General features: G+C 38.5%; 1 protein-coding gene and 1 long non-coding RNA gene across 3 annotated transcripts; both read right to left on the bottom strand.

Moving 5' to 3' along the window:
- Nucleotides 1-822: 822 nt before the first annotated feature.
- On the bottom strand, nucleotides 823-9,470 carry LOC147143126 (uncharacterized). Its single transcript, XR_015087987.1, has 3 exons — nucleotides 9,319-9,470; nucleotides 3,237-3,313; nucleotides 823-1,480 (listed from the first exon to the last, which is right to left on the bottom strand). It is a non-coding gene; the product is annotated as an uncharacterized LOC147143126 (long non-coding RNA).
- Nucleotides 9,471-12,930: 3,460 nt separating this feature from the next.
- hmgn2 (high mobility group nucleosomal binding domain 2) lies at nucleotides 12,931-16,815 on the bottom strand. 2 transcript variants are annotated; one of them, XR_015087956.1, is made up of 6 exons: nucleotides 16,592-16,815; nucleotides 15,234-15,251; nucleotides 15,116-15,142; nucleotides 13,778-13,825; nucleotides 13,639-13,692; nucleotides 12,931-13,546 (listed from the first exon to the last, which is right to left on the bottom strand). XR_015087956.1 is itself a non-coding variant. In XM_086039088.1 (6 exons), exons 1-6 carry the CDS (start codon nucleotides 16,450-16,452, stop codon nucleotides 13,514-13,516), a joined length of 225 nt encoding a protein of 74 aa, XP_085895214.1. In that variant the 5' UTR covers nucleotides 16,453-16,538; the 3' UTR covers nucleotides 12,931-13,513. The 2 variants fall into 2 exon arrangements, 1 of the variants encoding a protein (XP_085895214.1); XM_086039088.1 differs by lacking the exon at nucleotides 16,592-16,815 and adding an exon at nucleotides 16,408-16,538.
- Between the last annotated feature and the right edge of the window lie 1,231 nt (nucleotides 16,816-18,046).

The following is an 18,046-nucleotide window of genomic DNA, read 5'->3' on the forward strand; positions in this document are numbered from 1 at the left end:
AGCCTCATTTCCTCAAACTGCATGTATCAGCATTTTTGGGCAAAATTGTACCGTCACAGACTCCATTTTTGGCATACATTTCAAGAAATCTTTGGCTGTGCCAAAGGACATGATCTATTTTCATGACTGAAAATGTACTTCAAATAATGTATCTTTGTGCATCTCTCCATGCCATTGATGAATCGCAACAAGCAGAGCAATTAAAAACTCTTTCACTCGAAAGCAGAAGGACCAATTAGACTGTTGTCATTCAGAAAACAGAATTGCTTTTTTGTTCACATTTGTGTCTAAATTGCATCCATTCTTTTGGTATCGGAGCCTTCCACGAGGACTCACCTAATCCATCCCTCAATACCAACGCTCTCAATGTCACAATGAAAGACACCATCCAAAAATGCAATATAACCGCATGCAACAGTTCCATGTACATGAGCTGGAGAAGTTCAATATCTAATACCAAGATAAAAAGTAAATACAATACATCATACTCATCAGAGAAGCTGATTATTCAACGCATTGATGTGTGCTAGTTGAAGCTGGCTGTAAAATGTTTTGCTCTGAGGACTGAAAAATGCGGCTAATTTAAAGCACCACCTACAAGATAGGTGTCACAACAAAGTGACACTGAATCTCTTTAGACAATTTCACACATGGACGGATGTTTAGTGTTACAGTTCGTCTCCGAAGTTGTACAGTAGAAAGGAATGCAAATTTTGGCGTCGACATCGCAATGTATTGTGGGACTTGTAGTTTCAGCGGTTTGTTCATTCCAGACATTTGTCTGCTTCAAGATTAAATGAGAGTAATCCAAAAAGCCAGTCGTTTCAAAAAAGATTCACAGCTTTATTAAATTACAAAATAAAGTGTCATTTGTCCGTACATCGATAGAAAAACAACTGTTTCAAGAAGTCCACACAAACTAAGTGGATTACATACAGTATACAACACGTCATTGATTAGATGTTGAGTGTCACTTTACGCCCCCCCCCCCCCCCCCGCCCCCTAAAAAAAGTGACATATGACACATGATTTTGCTTAAAAACAAACAGTTCTGCCTGATTGTGCAAAAATAATCACAGATTCTCCCAGGACACCCCATGTGGAGATCCACTTTGAGAATTCAAGTAGTAAATTACGTAATATTTCTTCTCCCCCCCCCACCCCAACGGTGCTTGCATGCATCTTTGCAATGACTAATGGCCAAACACACCATTTTCCACCTGCGAACAGAACAGTCACCCCTTATGTCTGAAGGCAGAAAACTAAAAAAACAACGATAGCATCGCCATGACTTCATCTTCACGTCCCATCCGTCCGTGTGTCAGTTTGCGGTTCAGGGCGCTGGGTGGGCCTGCACCTTCTCAGTCATCTGCTTGGCACTGTAGTAGGATAAACTGAGACCCATGATGGCCAGCATCATGGCAATCTGATTGATGGTGCGGTCCTGCGGCTGCGTCTGCACCTCGCCAGCCACTTGCCTCTGTGGCGGGGACAAAAAAAAAAAAAAAAAAGACATTTTATTATTAAACTATACACGTTTAAACATTTTTTCACTTTTGGGCAAGAATAAAGCAAATTTAACTAGGGTAACATTGAATCAGTTAACACTTGAAACTCACATTTGAGTAAAAAAAAAAAAGTATTAAAAATGGAAACTTTAAAAATAAAAATCTAGCTAGCGTGAGACGATAACATCGTCACTTGACAAAACGGCAGGTTTTACCATTCTAAACTGTCGTTCAAGTATAGAAACTGGTTAAGGCTAGTCTATTTATAAAAAAAAAAATAAAAATATATTTTTAAAAAGTTAAGTCATAAAATGTAGTAAAATTAATCACGACTCAAAATGCTTCCTTTTGATCACAAGCTTAAGGCAGCAATTGCAAAAACTTAACGTAGTAGTCGACACCTTTACTCAGCACAAAAGCAGTGACCCAGATGCACAAAAGAATCCTTTGATCACAAAAAAAAGTTGCACACAGCCAGCTAGGTAGCTTCCGCGAGAATAATTTTGAACATGCTTTAAATTAAAAAAAAAAAAAAATCATAAAGGAAGCAAGAGAAAAATGTAAGAATGTTAAAAACAGAGCGCTACCTTTTGATTTAGCCAGCTAGCATAGCAAGCTAATGTATGAGTCGGCGTCCTCTGTCCTTGGCAAAATGGCACAAGCCTACCCAATATTATATATAATATATATAATTACCGGTAAATAAAAAGGAAGACTGTCTGACACTGGCAGGAGGGGATTCAACTGCAGTTTTTGTCTTTAGCTATATCTATATAGTCGTTGGCACTTCCTTCAGAATTGCATCTGCGGTTTGCTTCCTATAATTTGCACAGCCACAAAATGCATAGGCTTCTGCAAAGACCTATTAAAAAAAGACAAATTCAAGCTAATGCATAAATACTTTATCACACACTACAGTTAAACATTTTCATTTATATTAAATTCTAAAGCTTAAAAATGTTAGAATACTGAAGTATATAGATTAATTTTAAGTATCCAATTTGAAGAAGAAATGTATTATAAATTTCAGATAAGTGCAAAAAAAGTTACGTTAAAATTATATCAAATAATTTGTGAAAACTGTTTAAATAACACAATTTCAAAGAATCGGATGATTAATATTTAGTAAATGTAAAAATTGTTATATTACAAAATTTGTATAAATTCATTTTTTCCACTTCAGCTGGTTTAATGTTTTTTTTTAAAATAAATATATAAAACATTTGTGTACCAATTTTGCCATGATTGAGACTCCTTCGCCTACGGTCATGTCATTTCAAAAAAAAAAAAAAAAAAAACTAAACTAGACAACTGCCAATTTTTCGTTTTCACATGGTCTAACCCCTGCGTTAGCAGGTCACATCATGCATCTTTCCTCTATTGTTAAATCCATCAGGTCACATTCAGGTTCAATACTAGAAAGAAGTCCTTTCCAGTCTTGCTGGTCTTTGTGTGTCTGTGTTGATACATTATGTAACAGTCGCCATCTTTCCTCACCGTCTGTTGAACATGTCAATCCGTGTCATACATGGAGGGCCTTTGTTTCCCCAATTAGTGTAAATAAGTGAACAAAGCCTCGCAACAACAGTGACCGAGAGGTTGTGATGACTGCCCGAGTACAAAAAGAAACACAGGAAACGTCGTCGCGATGGTCGACGTCGTGTCCGATTAGTGTTCAGAGATGAAAAGTAAAGAGTGCAGATAATAGATCTGGAATCTGGTAAGTACCTGGAGGAGGCGAAAGTATCCTGGTGTCAGCCTTCCCAGCCTGATGATCATGCCTATGGATGGTGGTGATGGGATGGCTGTGGAAAAAAAAAAAAACAAACAGGAGAATTTCATTAGTCAACTCCTTGAAGACTACATCAGCGTAAGAGGAAGTCTGGATAAACGGCCACTCGCAAACGAGAACCATCTGACCTCCTGCTATGAGGAAGGGACAACTCTAGCCTGAAGCCTTGGCACGGAATCCGCCTGATTGACCTGTTAAGTGTTTATCATCTGGCCTGGATTTGTCCATTGGTAAAATCTATTCGATCGAGCGCTCGGGATGATGTCCAGACAAGAACAAAATGTACCGTGTGTGTGGGAAACGGGGATAATAACAAAAACGCTGTTCTCGAATCTTTTGGTTTCCTGTACCCTAGCCACTGTTCTGCATCACATTCGCAAAAATGCCAGACGAATTTAAACGAAAGACCGTCTTGAGTTTCTTCCACCGCCGTAATATATGGAACATTCTAAAACTGACCAGTCTTCCCTTGTAAAAGGTTGGATAAAAATCAGAAGCTGGAAATAAGAGTCATTCTCTGCAGCGATCAAAACGCCAGATCAGGGATTACGTTTTCGGGGAGAACACAGTGAAAGAGGGCAGATTAAGGACTGGTAAAACAAAAGATCATCTGGGGTTTCTTCTGGCGCTGTAATAATCTAAAACTGACCAGTCTGCTTCAAGGCTGGATAAAAATCTGAATCTGGACATTCCAACCTCCACAAGGGATCATTAGAGTCAATGTAGGGTTGTTCTCTGCAGCGATTGAACGACCAGATCAGGGATTACGTTTTTTTTTTTTGGGGGGGGGGGCGAAAGATGCACAAATCAAACATGCCAACCTGTTTGGAGTTGGATTACTGCCCCACACAGCAAGATGATCCCGATTTGAGGATGTTCTCCAAGCGCTCTTGAAGCTTACTCAACTTGAAAGGACAATTTCAATTCCAGAAGAAAAAAAAAAAAATGTCCCAGGTGCCTAAAGGGTCCTCAAAAACTAGAGGACAACACAGATTTTAGCAAGTTTTTTCAGGATTCCTCAATGTTCCAGAACAGTCACAGCTCTAAAAAAAACAAACAAACCAAAAAAAGACTTCCAAGTGTCTATGATTCTTCAACGCAACCAGATAATTTTACTTCCAAGTCATCCAGGCATCTATTCCCCCACTTATCCGGTGTCACCTTCAGCCCTCCCAGCCCAAGCAGAGAGAACGCAACTGAGGTACTTTTTCCTCCGCCTTTTTATAAAGCTGCGCTCTCGCCCAACCAGATCTGCGAGGCTGGGTTGCGGCGCACACGCCCACTTTTTGCAGAAACACGCACACCGGGACTGTCGAAAAGCATTACTTTCACTTGGAGGCCCTACCAAAACAAACCCCCCCCCTTCCCAACAACTCCCCCCCACACTCCTCCAAAACAAACTGTCCTATGTTATTAGCTCGTTAGCAGATAAAGACGAATAAATGGGGAACAACGCGTTCATGGCGAAGCACGTGCATGTCCGAGAGTGGGATTACGCAACTGTTCCTGATGCGTGCACTTTCATCGGACGCCGGCGGTGAATATGACACGCACAAACCTTGGGACCATTTGGTGAAACCCATAGAACAGAAGTTACTTTGTAATAGTTTAGACAGGCATGTAATTTACCATCTTTGTTTAAGTCCCATTTGAATGAACCATAAATACACGCAGTAATGAGGTTTAACCAAAACTTTCAATCAGACAAGTTTTTTTTCCGAAAAGCAAACCATCAGCCTGCCTGACAAAGACCCGTGAATTGATTTTAGAAGAAAGCAAATATAATCCCACTAATGAGAATCTGGTAACTCCTGGACTAGTACAACTTCCTTTAAATGGGATGAAGTCAAAAGATTAGTGACTTGTTCACACGGAAACTTGACGATTTTTAGACTCCAAGTGGAGACATTTTATATCCCAATTGTTTTGACCAAATATCACATCATCAATACAGGGGGTGCTCCATTTACATCTGTATTGACACACAAACTTTTGAAGTGATGAATGGCACGCAATGAATTACCTTGCGCAGTGGTGCAAAAAATAAATAAAAAAAGGAATTGAATTGTTTATTTGTGGCAAAATATTTATTTTAATGACATTACGGCTTGCGTACAAATTTGGGTTCCGTTCTCAATTTAGGAACGAAACTCGGGAAAGACGATGTGCAAATTTGCTGAAATTTCACCGTCACTTCATAAATCTTCCGTCATGTCTTGTTGAAAAATAAATGGTTGTAGCACTGTAGAATGTGTATCTGACTAACTTAGTTCCTTATGTTTGTGGTGCATTTGGCTAATAACTTCTAACTGCGGACTTTAGTTGTACAATAATAATGCCAACAATCCTAAGATTTTAATTGCAGTTTAATTCACATTAATGATCTTGAATTTCCTGAAATCTTTCTCTAATCAGGATTTTTTTTTTTATGAAGTCCGAGGACCATACAAAATTTGGATGATAAAATAAAGTGGAAAAAAACCAAAACAAACAAAAAACAGTTTGTCAATTTTTTTTTCCATTCGATAGAATTTGAGTGTGGCCCAACTAGTCACTTGGAGTTATGTTATGAGCACATGTGGGGTAAATATTCTTATGCCATTTATAAACAGAGGTTTTACTTTTTTAGTTAGTAAGGTTTTAAGAATTGCACTGTGGACTGAAACTGTTCTAGCAGGCAGTCAAAGGTTCCCTACCCCATTTTTTTTCAGGCATGTGTGCACTGACTAATTGTAGGGGAAATCTGTTTATCAAAAAGGCATCCAACAATCTCTAGGAATGAAGATTGGCCATAAACACGCCCAAGGGCACAAAAACAAGAAAAAGCTATTCAAGGTTAGAATCTAACGACGCCGTTTGCCACATTCCATCTTTGGCAGTCATGATGACTGGCTTGTAGGGTGTGTTTGCAACCACATGTCAATACACCGATTCACTGATATTTTCCATATTTAAAAAAAAAAAAAAAATGTTCAAAGATCAAATATTCAAAACAGTTATACTGGATAATATTGTAAATTATCCAAAAATTGCACTAGTTATTACCGTAATTACCCCAAATGTGGTGCAGGTTGAAATTGGACTACCACATATCCTATATAAAGTCGCACCATTAAAAACATGACCACCGTATAGCCCAAAATCTTGGTCAAGGTGGTATAATAATTTAAATTCCTGAAAAGTCGCAGTCAAGACTACCTCACCTTCCAAAAAAGTTGCACGGGTTGAAATTAAGTGGAATTCCGACTGTCCTCCCCCCACCCCCCATAATCACGTAGTATCTAAATAACACTAGCATGAATCCAAAACGTTTCATAGAATAAATGTAAGGCAAGCAGAATTCTAGCAAAGGTTTAAGTTAAAAAGAACACTGCAGTACCATAATTCCTCAAACCTTGTGTAGTTTAAAAGAACTCTACAGTAAATCCCCCAATTTTGCACAGGTAGGAGACTACCGTAAATGGTGTGGGATGAAATGAGAATACTGTTAGCCTTCAAAACGTTTCACTGCAAAAATAAGACTACAATAAATCCCTAAAAATATGGTAACCTCACAAAATTGCAGTTTTATAAACACACAACAGGATGAAGAAAGACTACCATAAATCCACCAAATGTTTTCAGGTTAAATTAAGACTACCATAATCCCCAGAATATATGTGCAGGTGAAAAATAAGACCAAGACCAAAACAAAGGAGAAGATGTGACTTTAAATAGTTCACTATTATTCTCTACTTACATTTTAGAAAGGAGTGGTAACTTCATACTATGAGATTTTGGCCAGCAACCCTGCTGAGTCATCTGGGAACTATTCCTGCAATTATACCTGAACTACGCAAACAAAAGGCCACTTTCACACTCGACTAAAAGTGCAAATAAAATCAAGACGCATGCGATGCAAAATTGCTGCCTTTACAAAGATGATCATACTCAGTTTGATTGACATTGTCACGCAGCTATTATTATCGAGCAATGATGATTATTATGGTTATAGGCTGTTTGAATCAGTCAGCATTATCCAGAGTCAGGCATTAACATACACAGGGTACATCATGTACTCTACTCCTGACAGCCAATGAAATGCCTTCATTGTCACCCTCAGTCCCGCCTTTTCACTCTCGCTTTTTGCAGCTTCCTTGCTCTGTAGTAGACTAGTGGGGGTGGTGTGAGTGGGAAAATGGCAAAGAGACATACAATCCGAGCGACTGACGGGTCCTATCAGAAGCGCCAGCTTCACTGCAACTGGATGTCTGTCTCCACGGTTACGTCACAAAGCAGCCAGTTCATACTGTACACCGGCTGCATTGTGCTGCATTCGACGTAAGCTGGCAAGTGGGAAATTTGGGACTCAAGGTCCGACCACAAAGTGAAAAGGAGAGCTAAAAGTGTGTCGTCTAGCTTTGGATGCCAGGGGCTATGCTAGCACATCTACATGGTAGATTGGGGAAAAACCTCCATTAGCATTCCATCCTGTTGTAAATTCTCAGTATTATGCATTTAAATAATTTCAATTTATCCCATAATAGTCAATGACATTAGCAAGAAATTTGATAGGGTGAGCTAGCAGGCAAGTATGATGCTAGCATTAGCACACTTGACAACATAGATTGACATTCGCATTCCAACATTGTCGTAAAAACCTAAAACTTCACGTATGTATATTTATTTTATTATCATGTGTCATATACCAACTAGGAACTTAACACAACTAATTTTTATAATCAGGTTAGCTAGCTGGTGGGACGTGTTGCATTAGCATTTCTGCTGGAAACAGACCCCAGCTCTTGGCTTTATTGGCTTTCTAAAATGAGACTCTTTGTACATGCACATACAACTTGAAGAACACAAGAAAAATGTTGGCTTGTGTGCATGTACTGTAGTTATGCGTGTGTTCATTCAATTAGCATGAGCAGCACTACTTGTTCTGCTGCTAGTTAGCGTAGGTAGTTAGCGTCAAAACTAAAATGAACCTGTAGAGCTGTAATTTTTGTACATAAATTTATCAACACAACCACTCATATCAAAACCATAAAGTTTAAGGGTTAGCTGCAACATTAGCCACCATATGAATTTAATTGTCATAGTTTAATCTTTGCGACAAGCTACAACAAACATCCATTTTGGCTCCCCATTGTGTCCAAGCTAACTTTGCCCGCCACGGTCACGGGACATACAAGCTACAAATACATAAAACATTTTTTTAAAAAGAAATTTTAATGACCATGAATGAATGAATAGTTCTTAAGTTTAAAGAAAGGCATTACACAAAAGTAATTTACACAAAAGTACATTTTAAACAACAGTCACAGCGACTCGTTCAAAACTGTTGTGAGAACTTTATACACTAATAGAGCACCTGGCAATTATTATTCACTTGCTTACAATTGTAGCAATTAAAAAACCAAAACAAAACATTTTTTGTTTCATAACATTCCATCACAAAAAATAAAAAAGCAGTACCTCATGCAAACAGCTTCAAGTTTCTTTCTCATACTCATCTACTTCACACGTAGCCAATTTAAAACAGCAGTTTTTTCTCATTCAGTATAAGACCGCCCCCCCCTCGCCCCCCAAAAATAGAGTTTGCCTAAAGTTCAAACAATTTTTAATAAATGATGGTGAGGATTTCGTTTAGAAAATGCAAAATCAAAAGTAGACTGCAGGAGCGGGAGGCAGAACTTTCTTGCAATTAATTAAACCAAAAGTGCATTCATCCGGTTTGTGCACATTCGATGATTTAAACTAATACAAGAGTTTAACGTTTGTACATTTTGTTTTATCACCACTGAAACCACTTTTAGTGTTACCTTACACACGCACATTCTTGACACTCTAATGGCAACAACGTGCAATTTGTACCAACTAATTCAACTTTAATGATTAAAGTCACAATGAGAAAAAAAAAACACTCAATTGAACCATATTAACCGTGTATGAGGATTTGACGGCCACAACCGTCCACGTTTTTCTTTCCTTTATCTCCACTAGTTGATTAATTAACTCATCAATTCTTCTTACCTGAGGCTATACTTGGCTGTCACAGGTCACCCGGTGCAGGGTTTGAATTCTTTGAAGGGAGTGCAGCAGTGTGAGGGCATGAGGTTTCTTTATGGACCCGGGTGGACGTTCTCTATAAGCTGAGTAGGGGAGGTGGGGCTCCACACATCGGCGTCGCCATGTATGTGCACGTACATACGCGTGAAATACACCCCTCTAATGTTTGAACGAATGAGCTCGTCCACTCTCCACATGCATGTAGTTCGTATGTACTGGAACGTTTGTCTCCTTCCATAGGCTGCAATGCAAAGCGAAGGAGGTGTTGCCATTAGCAATATATACTTACTGTACATGGTGGTCCAGAAACTACAACGTGACTAACAGCAGTGATGGTCGTTTTACATTCTCTAAACTGACAATGAGATGTGTAAAACAACTAACTAACTAACTAACTAACTAACTAACTAATAATCCCAGCAGGCCATTTCTCTGTTCATTGTACTTTTTCCATTTTTTTATTGAAAAAAAAAACATTCTACCATCATGGCCAACATTAAAACTCAGTAGGATAGTACAAAGGTTTTATTCATAAGAAAAAGTATATTTAATATTGCAGACAGTCTCTGTTGACACTAAGGACTCCCTTTGCTCATCACTGATCCACACCTTGCTGCATTTACACACCACTTATCCTGATTAGTGTTGCAGGGAGGTGCTGGAGCCTATCCCAGCTGACTATGGGCGAAAGGCAAACTACACCCTGAACTGGTCGCCAGCCAGTCGCAGGGCATACACACAGACAGTCACTGAGTGGGAACCGATCCCACGCTGCCCGCACACAACTCAGGCGAGTGTACCACTACACCATCAGCAACCCACTGCACACATTCAAATTGTGGATTAGTGTCTCCCTCATATTTTTGTCATATTTTAATTTTCACAAGCGTTTCGGCGAATGAATGAAAGTCTTTGGACTTACTGGACTAAACTGGGACCTGGCTTTTGTATTTTATGCCACATCACATCATATGGAAATGTTTGTTGGTATGACAGAATCATTCCTTCGATCCTTGAAAATGCAGATTAAATTAAAATGTATTGCTCACAAATGTTAACTGTACCAAACGAAATGTTTAAAAATTAAAAGTCAAACTGTTGAATTTAAAGGGAAAGCCAAGTCAAAAATGTTCATTACAATAAGTTTTATGCGCCCTACTAGTCTAAACATGCCATTCTGATTAATATTAAGGTTGTGTGATAAGCGTTTTTTCCATCTCATTGGGCGGCCATTTTGCCACTTGCTGTCGACTGAAAATGACATCACAGTTGCTCAGGGCTCAGGTAACGATCAATCACGACTCACCTGTTGTTTTTAATATGGTCATGTGACATTCACAACCTGAGCTGTGATTGGTTGTTGCCTGAGCACCTCTGATGTGTGTAAACGAGCTCGTTTACCTGCCGGTTGAGTAGAAGCACCTGTGGCTAAAGCCAAACTGTGGCAAGGTTTACTTACTGGACCTGGATTTGACACCTCTGTCCAACATACAGCAAACAAAATCAAACCAAAACTCCTGAAAGAGGAGACAGAACTTCTTCACCTCCTTTAGAAAGTTGAACAAGGCCATTTGTTACTAAACGGATAATTGTATGCGTCATTGAATTTCATCCTGATCTTAGAATTCATATTGTGTTGAATTGAATTGGTTTATTCACTGATGACACCATTGCGTGAATGAAGTGAAACACCTGATTGAAAGTACCCAGTCTGTTCGTTTAGCTAAAGGACAACTACACTCGCACATTCGTGTAGTAAGGAAACATAATCCAATATAAGCAAAAAAGTTTCAAAATGACTCATGAGTGACTACGCAATAATTCTACATTGTAAACAAATTTAGTTGGATGAACTCAAAATTTGACGGTCAGTTTAACTGAATATTTTAAGTTTTGCTTCCGCAAAAGTTGGCTTTCCCGCATTTCACAACAAAGACATAAAAGTTGACAAAACCTTGCATTGAACCCCAACTTAACGCTTCAAGTAAAAACAACTCAGCAAATTAATTTAGAGCAAAGAACTTGCTCATTTTGTTGTGCCTATTCACATCGTATGTGTATAGCGTATCAATAATCTGGATTTAACGTGTTTCCAAACTTCAATGGCCATAAAATACAAGTTGTTGCTAGTTTTATTTTTTTTTTGTACAGTGTTGTTGTGTATTCCTGAGCTTCCTCTGTAATGGCCGTAGATGCCGCACATTAAAAGTTGCTACTGCTAGGCTGCTAGCCCCCAACCGGCTTGACAGTTTACAACAGCGTGATGAAAGATTCCAGCAGAGGTCTGACAGGCAGGCAAAGCTCCTTGAGGAGTCTGAGAAAGAAGGGTGGGTAAACCTCTCAAGATGATGCAGAGAAAGTTCCTGATCGCTAATGGAAGCAGAGAGAGTAAAGAATAAAATGAATCCTTTGCAATGCACTGATTTTCCTATGGCAAGGTTATGTGGTTGTTTCAATAAATACACATGTAATTCCGTTTTACCACCAAAGAAATTCTTTTATTGCTTTGGTTTGACAAAAAAAACAAACAAACAGAAAAAGCAAATCTTTTACCAAATACCGGTATGCGAATGACAAACTGCAAATATGTGTGTTTATTACATAATCGTCGGCCACAGCATAATTGCCTGAGTATTATCAATATTTTTGGAAAACACGAAAAAACACATTTTTTTAGAACACACATTGATATTTCTTATTGGGTCTTTTTCCTTGCACTTGATTGTTCACCCATTTGGTTGAAGTTTACAATATCAATTAAAAAAAAAAACATTTTGTATTCTAAAAACAAAAAAAAGCTTTTTTCTAGTCTTTCAAAAATATAGAAAATGTATTTAGGTAATTATGCTATGTGGCAGATGATATACATTTATAAAAAAATAAAGTATCTATGCATCACTGAGTCAAACGTAATTAAATGGACAAAAGGAAAGTAGTTATTGGTATTTTTACAGGCGGCAAAGTGGCGACACATGCCAGCGCTGTCACGCTTCTGGTGCGTGCATTAAAAGAATAAATAAATGAATACAGTCATCTGTATACCATTTATTTTTTTAGGGTAATATTGTTGGATGTTTTGGGAACATTACTTTGGGCTATATTTAGAATTGCAACGTGCATTATGGATCATTTTATGCACTTCTAGGGATGTGTCCCTTATTTGCTAGCTTTTGCTATTCATGTCAAGGGCTTTGTCCCTAACCTCAGTGATGACTCGGCATTCCTAGAATGTAAGTCTGCGAGGCTATTTCAACACCCATCCTCCAAGACAAACACAGTTGTGTTATCTGCTGAAAGGGGGTTCACCTCTACCTATATACAGTACATATATGTATTGCTCCCTTAGATTACTGCCACTGACGCAGGTTAAGTGTACAATGGTAAAAGTCTTCAGGCATGACAAAGTGGTTCATGTTTTTACAACAATATGCGTCATATTTGACCCACTTTTTCTACAGATTGTGATAAACGGAGAGCTCCACCCAGTGGCCAAGGCAAGAACACCGCCTATTTCATTAAATGTGGTACGACACTGCCCTCTATTGGCACAATGGAGAGTGGACATACAAGGAGGGATTAAGAGCTTTTTAAAAATGTTTTATTTCAGCAACATTTAGATTAACCATCGGAGTCATCAACATAGCTTATGGGCATGTCTCTTCATCGGGTGATAAGAATTCACATGATACGTGTCTCTTGGGGAGGACGGCAGAACTGTTTTGTTTTTTTTTAACAATATACAGTGTTTCAAAAACATTTGGTAAATTGTGACTTAAAAGACTTTTATTTAATAGCTGCCTTATGTTTGAAAAATGCGTGGCAAAGGATCAAATATTCAGCAGTTAAAAAAATAAAAATAAAAGACCGAAAGGAGAGAAAGCGAGACGGCTAGCTATGAGGTACGAACGTCGGGGGTGTAAGAAATTTCAAAATAGATATGAGTGAGCGTTGTGAGAACACCATGTGTTACATCAAGTGCAAGGCAAACCTAATAACGGACATTTGTAATATAAAACTTGGTAAAAAATACTTATTTCAAACTGTACAATCACCAAGTACACAGGAAGGGGTAGGGTAGGATGGGGGTAGGGTAGGATGGGGGGAGGGAGGGGGGGGTCCAAGGGTGGGAGGCGGATAGAGAGAGCATGTCGACATCAACTCATTTGGTTTCCGCGGCGTCGGCCTTGGGCTCCTTTAGGGAGGGCGAGAAAAATGGCACAATTGATTAAAAATAGAATTCTATACCTGTAAAGGTTTGAGTTGTTGAGTAATATTCATCATTACCTCGGCCTTGGCGTTACCGTTCTCTGCCTTGGTCTTCTTTGCTTTGGGCCCCTTCTACAACACAACAAGTTGACATTAGTAACTCATAGTAAGTCATTTTAAATATTAAACGGTCAAAAAATAGTGGTGGTATTCATACCTTGGTGGTAGCTTTCTTCTTGACTTCCACTGGAGCGGGTTTGGGTTTCTGCAGGATGACAATAATGTTGATTTTTACAACAAGTCATTTTAGAATGAGTGGGCCATATATACATATAACACGTGTATACATGCAACACTCTTATGTATGTAAGTTTATATTACTTATTGTGGGCGTAGCCAATCCTCAGACTTGGGACGGCCACAATGATCCACAATATATCAACTATTTTGTTGCCAATTCTGTGTAGTTGGTGGTCAATTAACCAAATGACACTTTGAAAACTTAAGATAGCTTAAGATGTACTAACTTGTTTTTGCATTTCACACGAATATTCTCTTAAACACTTGACAAACATGCAACTTTAAAATTGAATAATTCAAAAAAATAGTGTTAAACTTATTCTGCTTTTTTTTTTTATTTTGTAAATTTTTTTAATATATATATATATTTTTTTTTTTTTTCTTAAACATTTTGATATTGGAATAACAATGCCATTAAAAGTGTATCTTTTTATATTCTCTAGAAAAAAAATAGAATTACACTTGTTCTACTGGCCTTGATTTCTCCTTAATTGTATTTAGTAAAAGAGGAGTCTCCAAGTCCAGTCTGTTTTAGATGTTTCTCTAGCTCCAACACACCTGATTCAAATGAGGGATCGTTAACAGGCTTGTGCAAAGCTTGCTGATGAGCTGATCATTTGAATCAGGTGTGTTGGAACAGGGAAACAAAAAAACAGGCTAGATAGGTGCTCCGGAGGACCGGACTTGGAGAACCATGTAGTAAAAAAATAAATAAATAATAATAATTAAAAAAAAAAACAATTATACTTCTCCAAAACATTTGGAAAATATATTTCTAATTAGAGGTGCAATAATAAAATCAACAATTTCTCATTTTGTTTTCCTTTCATGTATTTCATTAAAAAACAAAAAAATGTAAAAAAGCTTGAAATGAAAATATATATATATATATTTTAAATTACTTTAACATTGGGTACATTCAGGAATACTAGTAATCTAAGTAACTATTGTTTGACATCTTAATTAAGAAATGTATATGTTTTAGTGTTTTTGTACAACAGTAAATGTAAAAAAAATCATGAATAATATTTTAACACTGAAAACATTATTTGGCTAAAAGTGTGTCCACATACTGGTTGATCTCATATAAGTATAATTATCAATGTTGAATCACAGGGTTTAATAGGGTGTGAATAATAACTGCCTGAGTATGGCTACAGTACAACTCAGGAAGCCCAAAGAGCAATAATTCACATTTAAATAAAAATAAAGGAAGTCATTCAAATATCGTTTTTTTCGAGTGACTGCAACGCACCAATAACAGGCGTGGGGAACACCGTCTCTGTGGAGAAAAAGAATGTGAAAATGTAAGCGTAATGTAGCAATTGTTATGAAAAAAAAAATGCCAGGAAGGGAATAAAAATGTAACAAACCTCAATGGTGCCACTTGACTGTTGAGGGGAAAAAGTAATAAACCAGAAAGGTATTAATTAAATGTCACAATTAACATAAAATGTCAACAATTCAAACATTTCACTTGCTTGATAGTTTAAGTGCCAATGTCATTGCTACATTATTGTCACAATTTCTATTGCGAGTGCCCAAAATTCACACTGTAATGGTTGAATCCAGGCAAATGGACTAATCTTCTTTGTAAAATTTGTCATGCTGTTTTTCTGAAAATGTAAAAATAAAAAAAGAGGAAAAGAAAGCTTTCGGAAAAACGCTATTATTAGGATAACATTTTGGAATGTGTTTTAGACTGAGCAGCACGTGACCTTCCCGCTCTTATTTGAATTCAAGTAAGGAGGTGGGCGGGGCGGGAGCAGTTGCCATGACAACGCGTTGGCGCCATGACAGTTCTCTCTGTTTTTTTGGGGGGGAGGTGGTGCAGCGGCATGTAGGCACGAGTAGACGAGCGAATCGCGGGCATAAACTAACGACATGGCCATCTGACGAATGAGCAAACTACCGCGTGTTTAGCACTGCTGCCAGACCAAAGAAAGCCTTGCAAACTAATTCGAATTTAAATTAACTAAGAAAAATGTCGTTTTAAAACTAACGACTCACCCCCCACTCGAAAAAAATAAAAACTCCCGGAAGTAAGTCAATTCGTATCAAACTGCCAATGGCTGCTCTGAAGACTCGAAATCAACAATACGTCACTCGAATACAAAACACGGCCACATTAAAATGTACATTTGGATTCAATAATGTCGTTTTGGGGGAGGTTGTAAAAATAGAACGCTTAGCTAAAACAAACTAAATGGGGACGAGTTAAAAAAAAAAAAAGACAAAACAAAACAAAAAAAACAAGACGTCACATCACCTCCCCTCCCCCACCGCAGTCCTCGCGCCCAAAACATACATTTTGATTGTCAGTTAACTGTCAAGCTTACGTAAACATCAACACATTGCACGTATTTGCGTGCAATTTGGCGCGAAAGTAACACTGAAGTTTGTCATTTTTCCGCAAAAGGTTAAAAAAATAAATAAAATAAAACAACAACAAAAACAACACGTAAGACGATGTTATTCGCGAGAAAATTAATTAATTATTTTTTGCCTGGTTAGTAACGGGGAAGAAAACGACGTGTTTATTTTCACCAGGCTGCAGGTTTGCGCAGTATGCGCGCCACGGCTGGCTGTCATGGCGATGACGTTTCCACACACGAAAGACGACAACCTCACATAACCTTCACCATAAAAGAAAAAAAGAAAAACACCAGCAACCTATCTGCGGGCGAGTAAAAAAAAAAAAAAACCACGCACACAGAGAAAAAAATCTTACCTTCGCTTTTGCCATGTCGCAGATAAAAATTGGAAAAAAATGACGGGTGAAACGGGCGATTTTCCCTTCTCACAAGGGGGTCACAGTGCTGTGCAGACAGGGGAGCTGCTTAAAATGGCGCATGTATATCGCAAAGCAATGTTTTTCTAGTTTATACCATGAAATATAAGAGCCAAACCAGTTTGAACCAGTTGGACATAGCACCGGTTGTCATTGGATGCCGCCATGTCACGAGGCCATTGGGTCCACCCCTTTTTAGTCGAAGACGAGAGAAGGGCGGGGGGCAACAGGGTATGCGCGGCTCAATCGGATATGCGCATCTTGTGGCTACTGGAAGTGCCGATCCGCGCCTCATGGTGGCGTGCTAAACTGCACGGTAATGCCGCTTCCTGTAGCTGAATTTGGGGGGGGGGGGGGGGGGGGAGTTAGTTTGGGCGGGTGTATTAATTAGACGGTCATATCATTATCTGAAATGCTTGTCCTCACGCGGGTCGCGGGCGTGCTGGAGCCTATCCCAGCTGTCTTCGGGCAGTAGGCGGGGTACATATATATATATTCAACCATTCAATAAGCAAGTAACCAATATCCTCAACTAAATACAGAGAGCAAGCAAGTCATACATAAATAAAAACAATACAAAATTTCCTTAAATTGCTGAAACACGTAATAAATACGAATCATTGCATAATTAAAACTAGAATTAAAATGTCATTACATGAATACAAATGTAATCATAAATCCCCTGAATACATCCATCCATCCATCCATCCATTATCGATACTGCTTATCCTCACAAGGGTCGCGGGGCGTGCTGGAGCCTATCCCAGCTGTCTTCGGGCAGTGGGCTGGGGACGCCCTGAATTGGTCGCCAGCCAATCGCAGGCCACACAGAGACAAACATCCGCACTCACAATCACACCTAGGGGCAATTTAGAGAGTCCAATCAACTTACCATGCATGTTGTTGGAATGTGGGAGGAAACCGGAGTACCCGGAGAAAACCCACGCAGGCACGGGGAGAACATGCAAGCTCCACACAGGGAGGCCAGGGCCGGTATCGAACCCACGGCCTCTGAACTGTGAGGCGGACGTGCTAACCAGTCGACCATTGTTCCGCCCCCCCTGAATACAATAGAAATAAATCTTAAACTAAATAAACTTAAATGAAATTATTAAATATAAACAAATAATACATGTCCTAAAATAAGTATCTCTAATTAAATAAAAACCCATTTAATAATACAAGTGTCAATAAAATTCCCCCAATTCAGTCATTACACATGTTCACCATAAAATAGTTAATAAATAGGTTCAGGATAATTACATTTTTCTTTCACAATTTATTAATTAATGGAACGTTTGTTGGATTTAACGTTTTTATAGAATGGAATGTATGATTTTAAATGCCTATTTGTTTAAATATAAAAACTCATAAAGACAAACATACATAGAAGCA

Source organism: Filicampus tigris, chromosome 8 (assembly GCF_054856515.1).
Source record: "Filicampus tigris isolate MCC_2025a chromosome 8, RoL_Ftig_1.0, whole genome shotgun sequence".
NCBI lineage: Eukaryota > Metazoa > Chordata > Actinopteri > Syngnathiformes > Syngnathidae > Filicampus > Filicampus tigris.

Excerpts from the sequence above, each read along its gene's own strand:
- hmgn2 (XM_086039088.1), bottom strand. The coding sequence starts at position 16,452 with ATGACAGCCAGCCGTGGCGCGCATACTGCGCAAACCTGCAGCCTG. Across the intron at positions 13,826-15,115 it reads GTTCCCCACGCCTGTTATTG|AAACCCAAACCCGCTCCAGT; the intron begins GTGCGTTGCAGT and ends GTCATCCTGCAG. Across the intron at positions 13,547-13,638 it reads ACGGTAACGCCAAGGCCGAG|GAGCCCAAGGCCGACGCCGC; the intron begins GTAATGATGAAT and ends CCCTCCCTAAAG.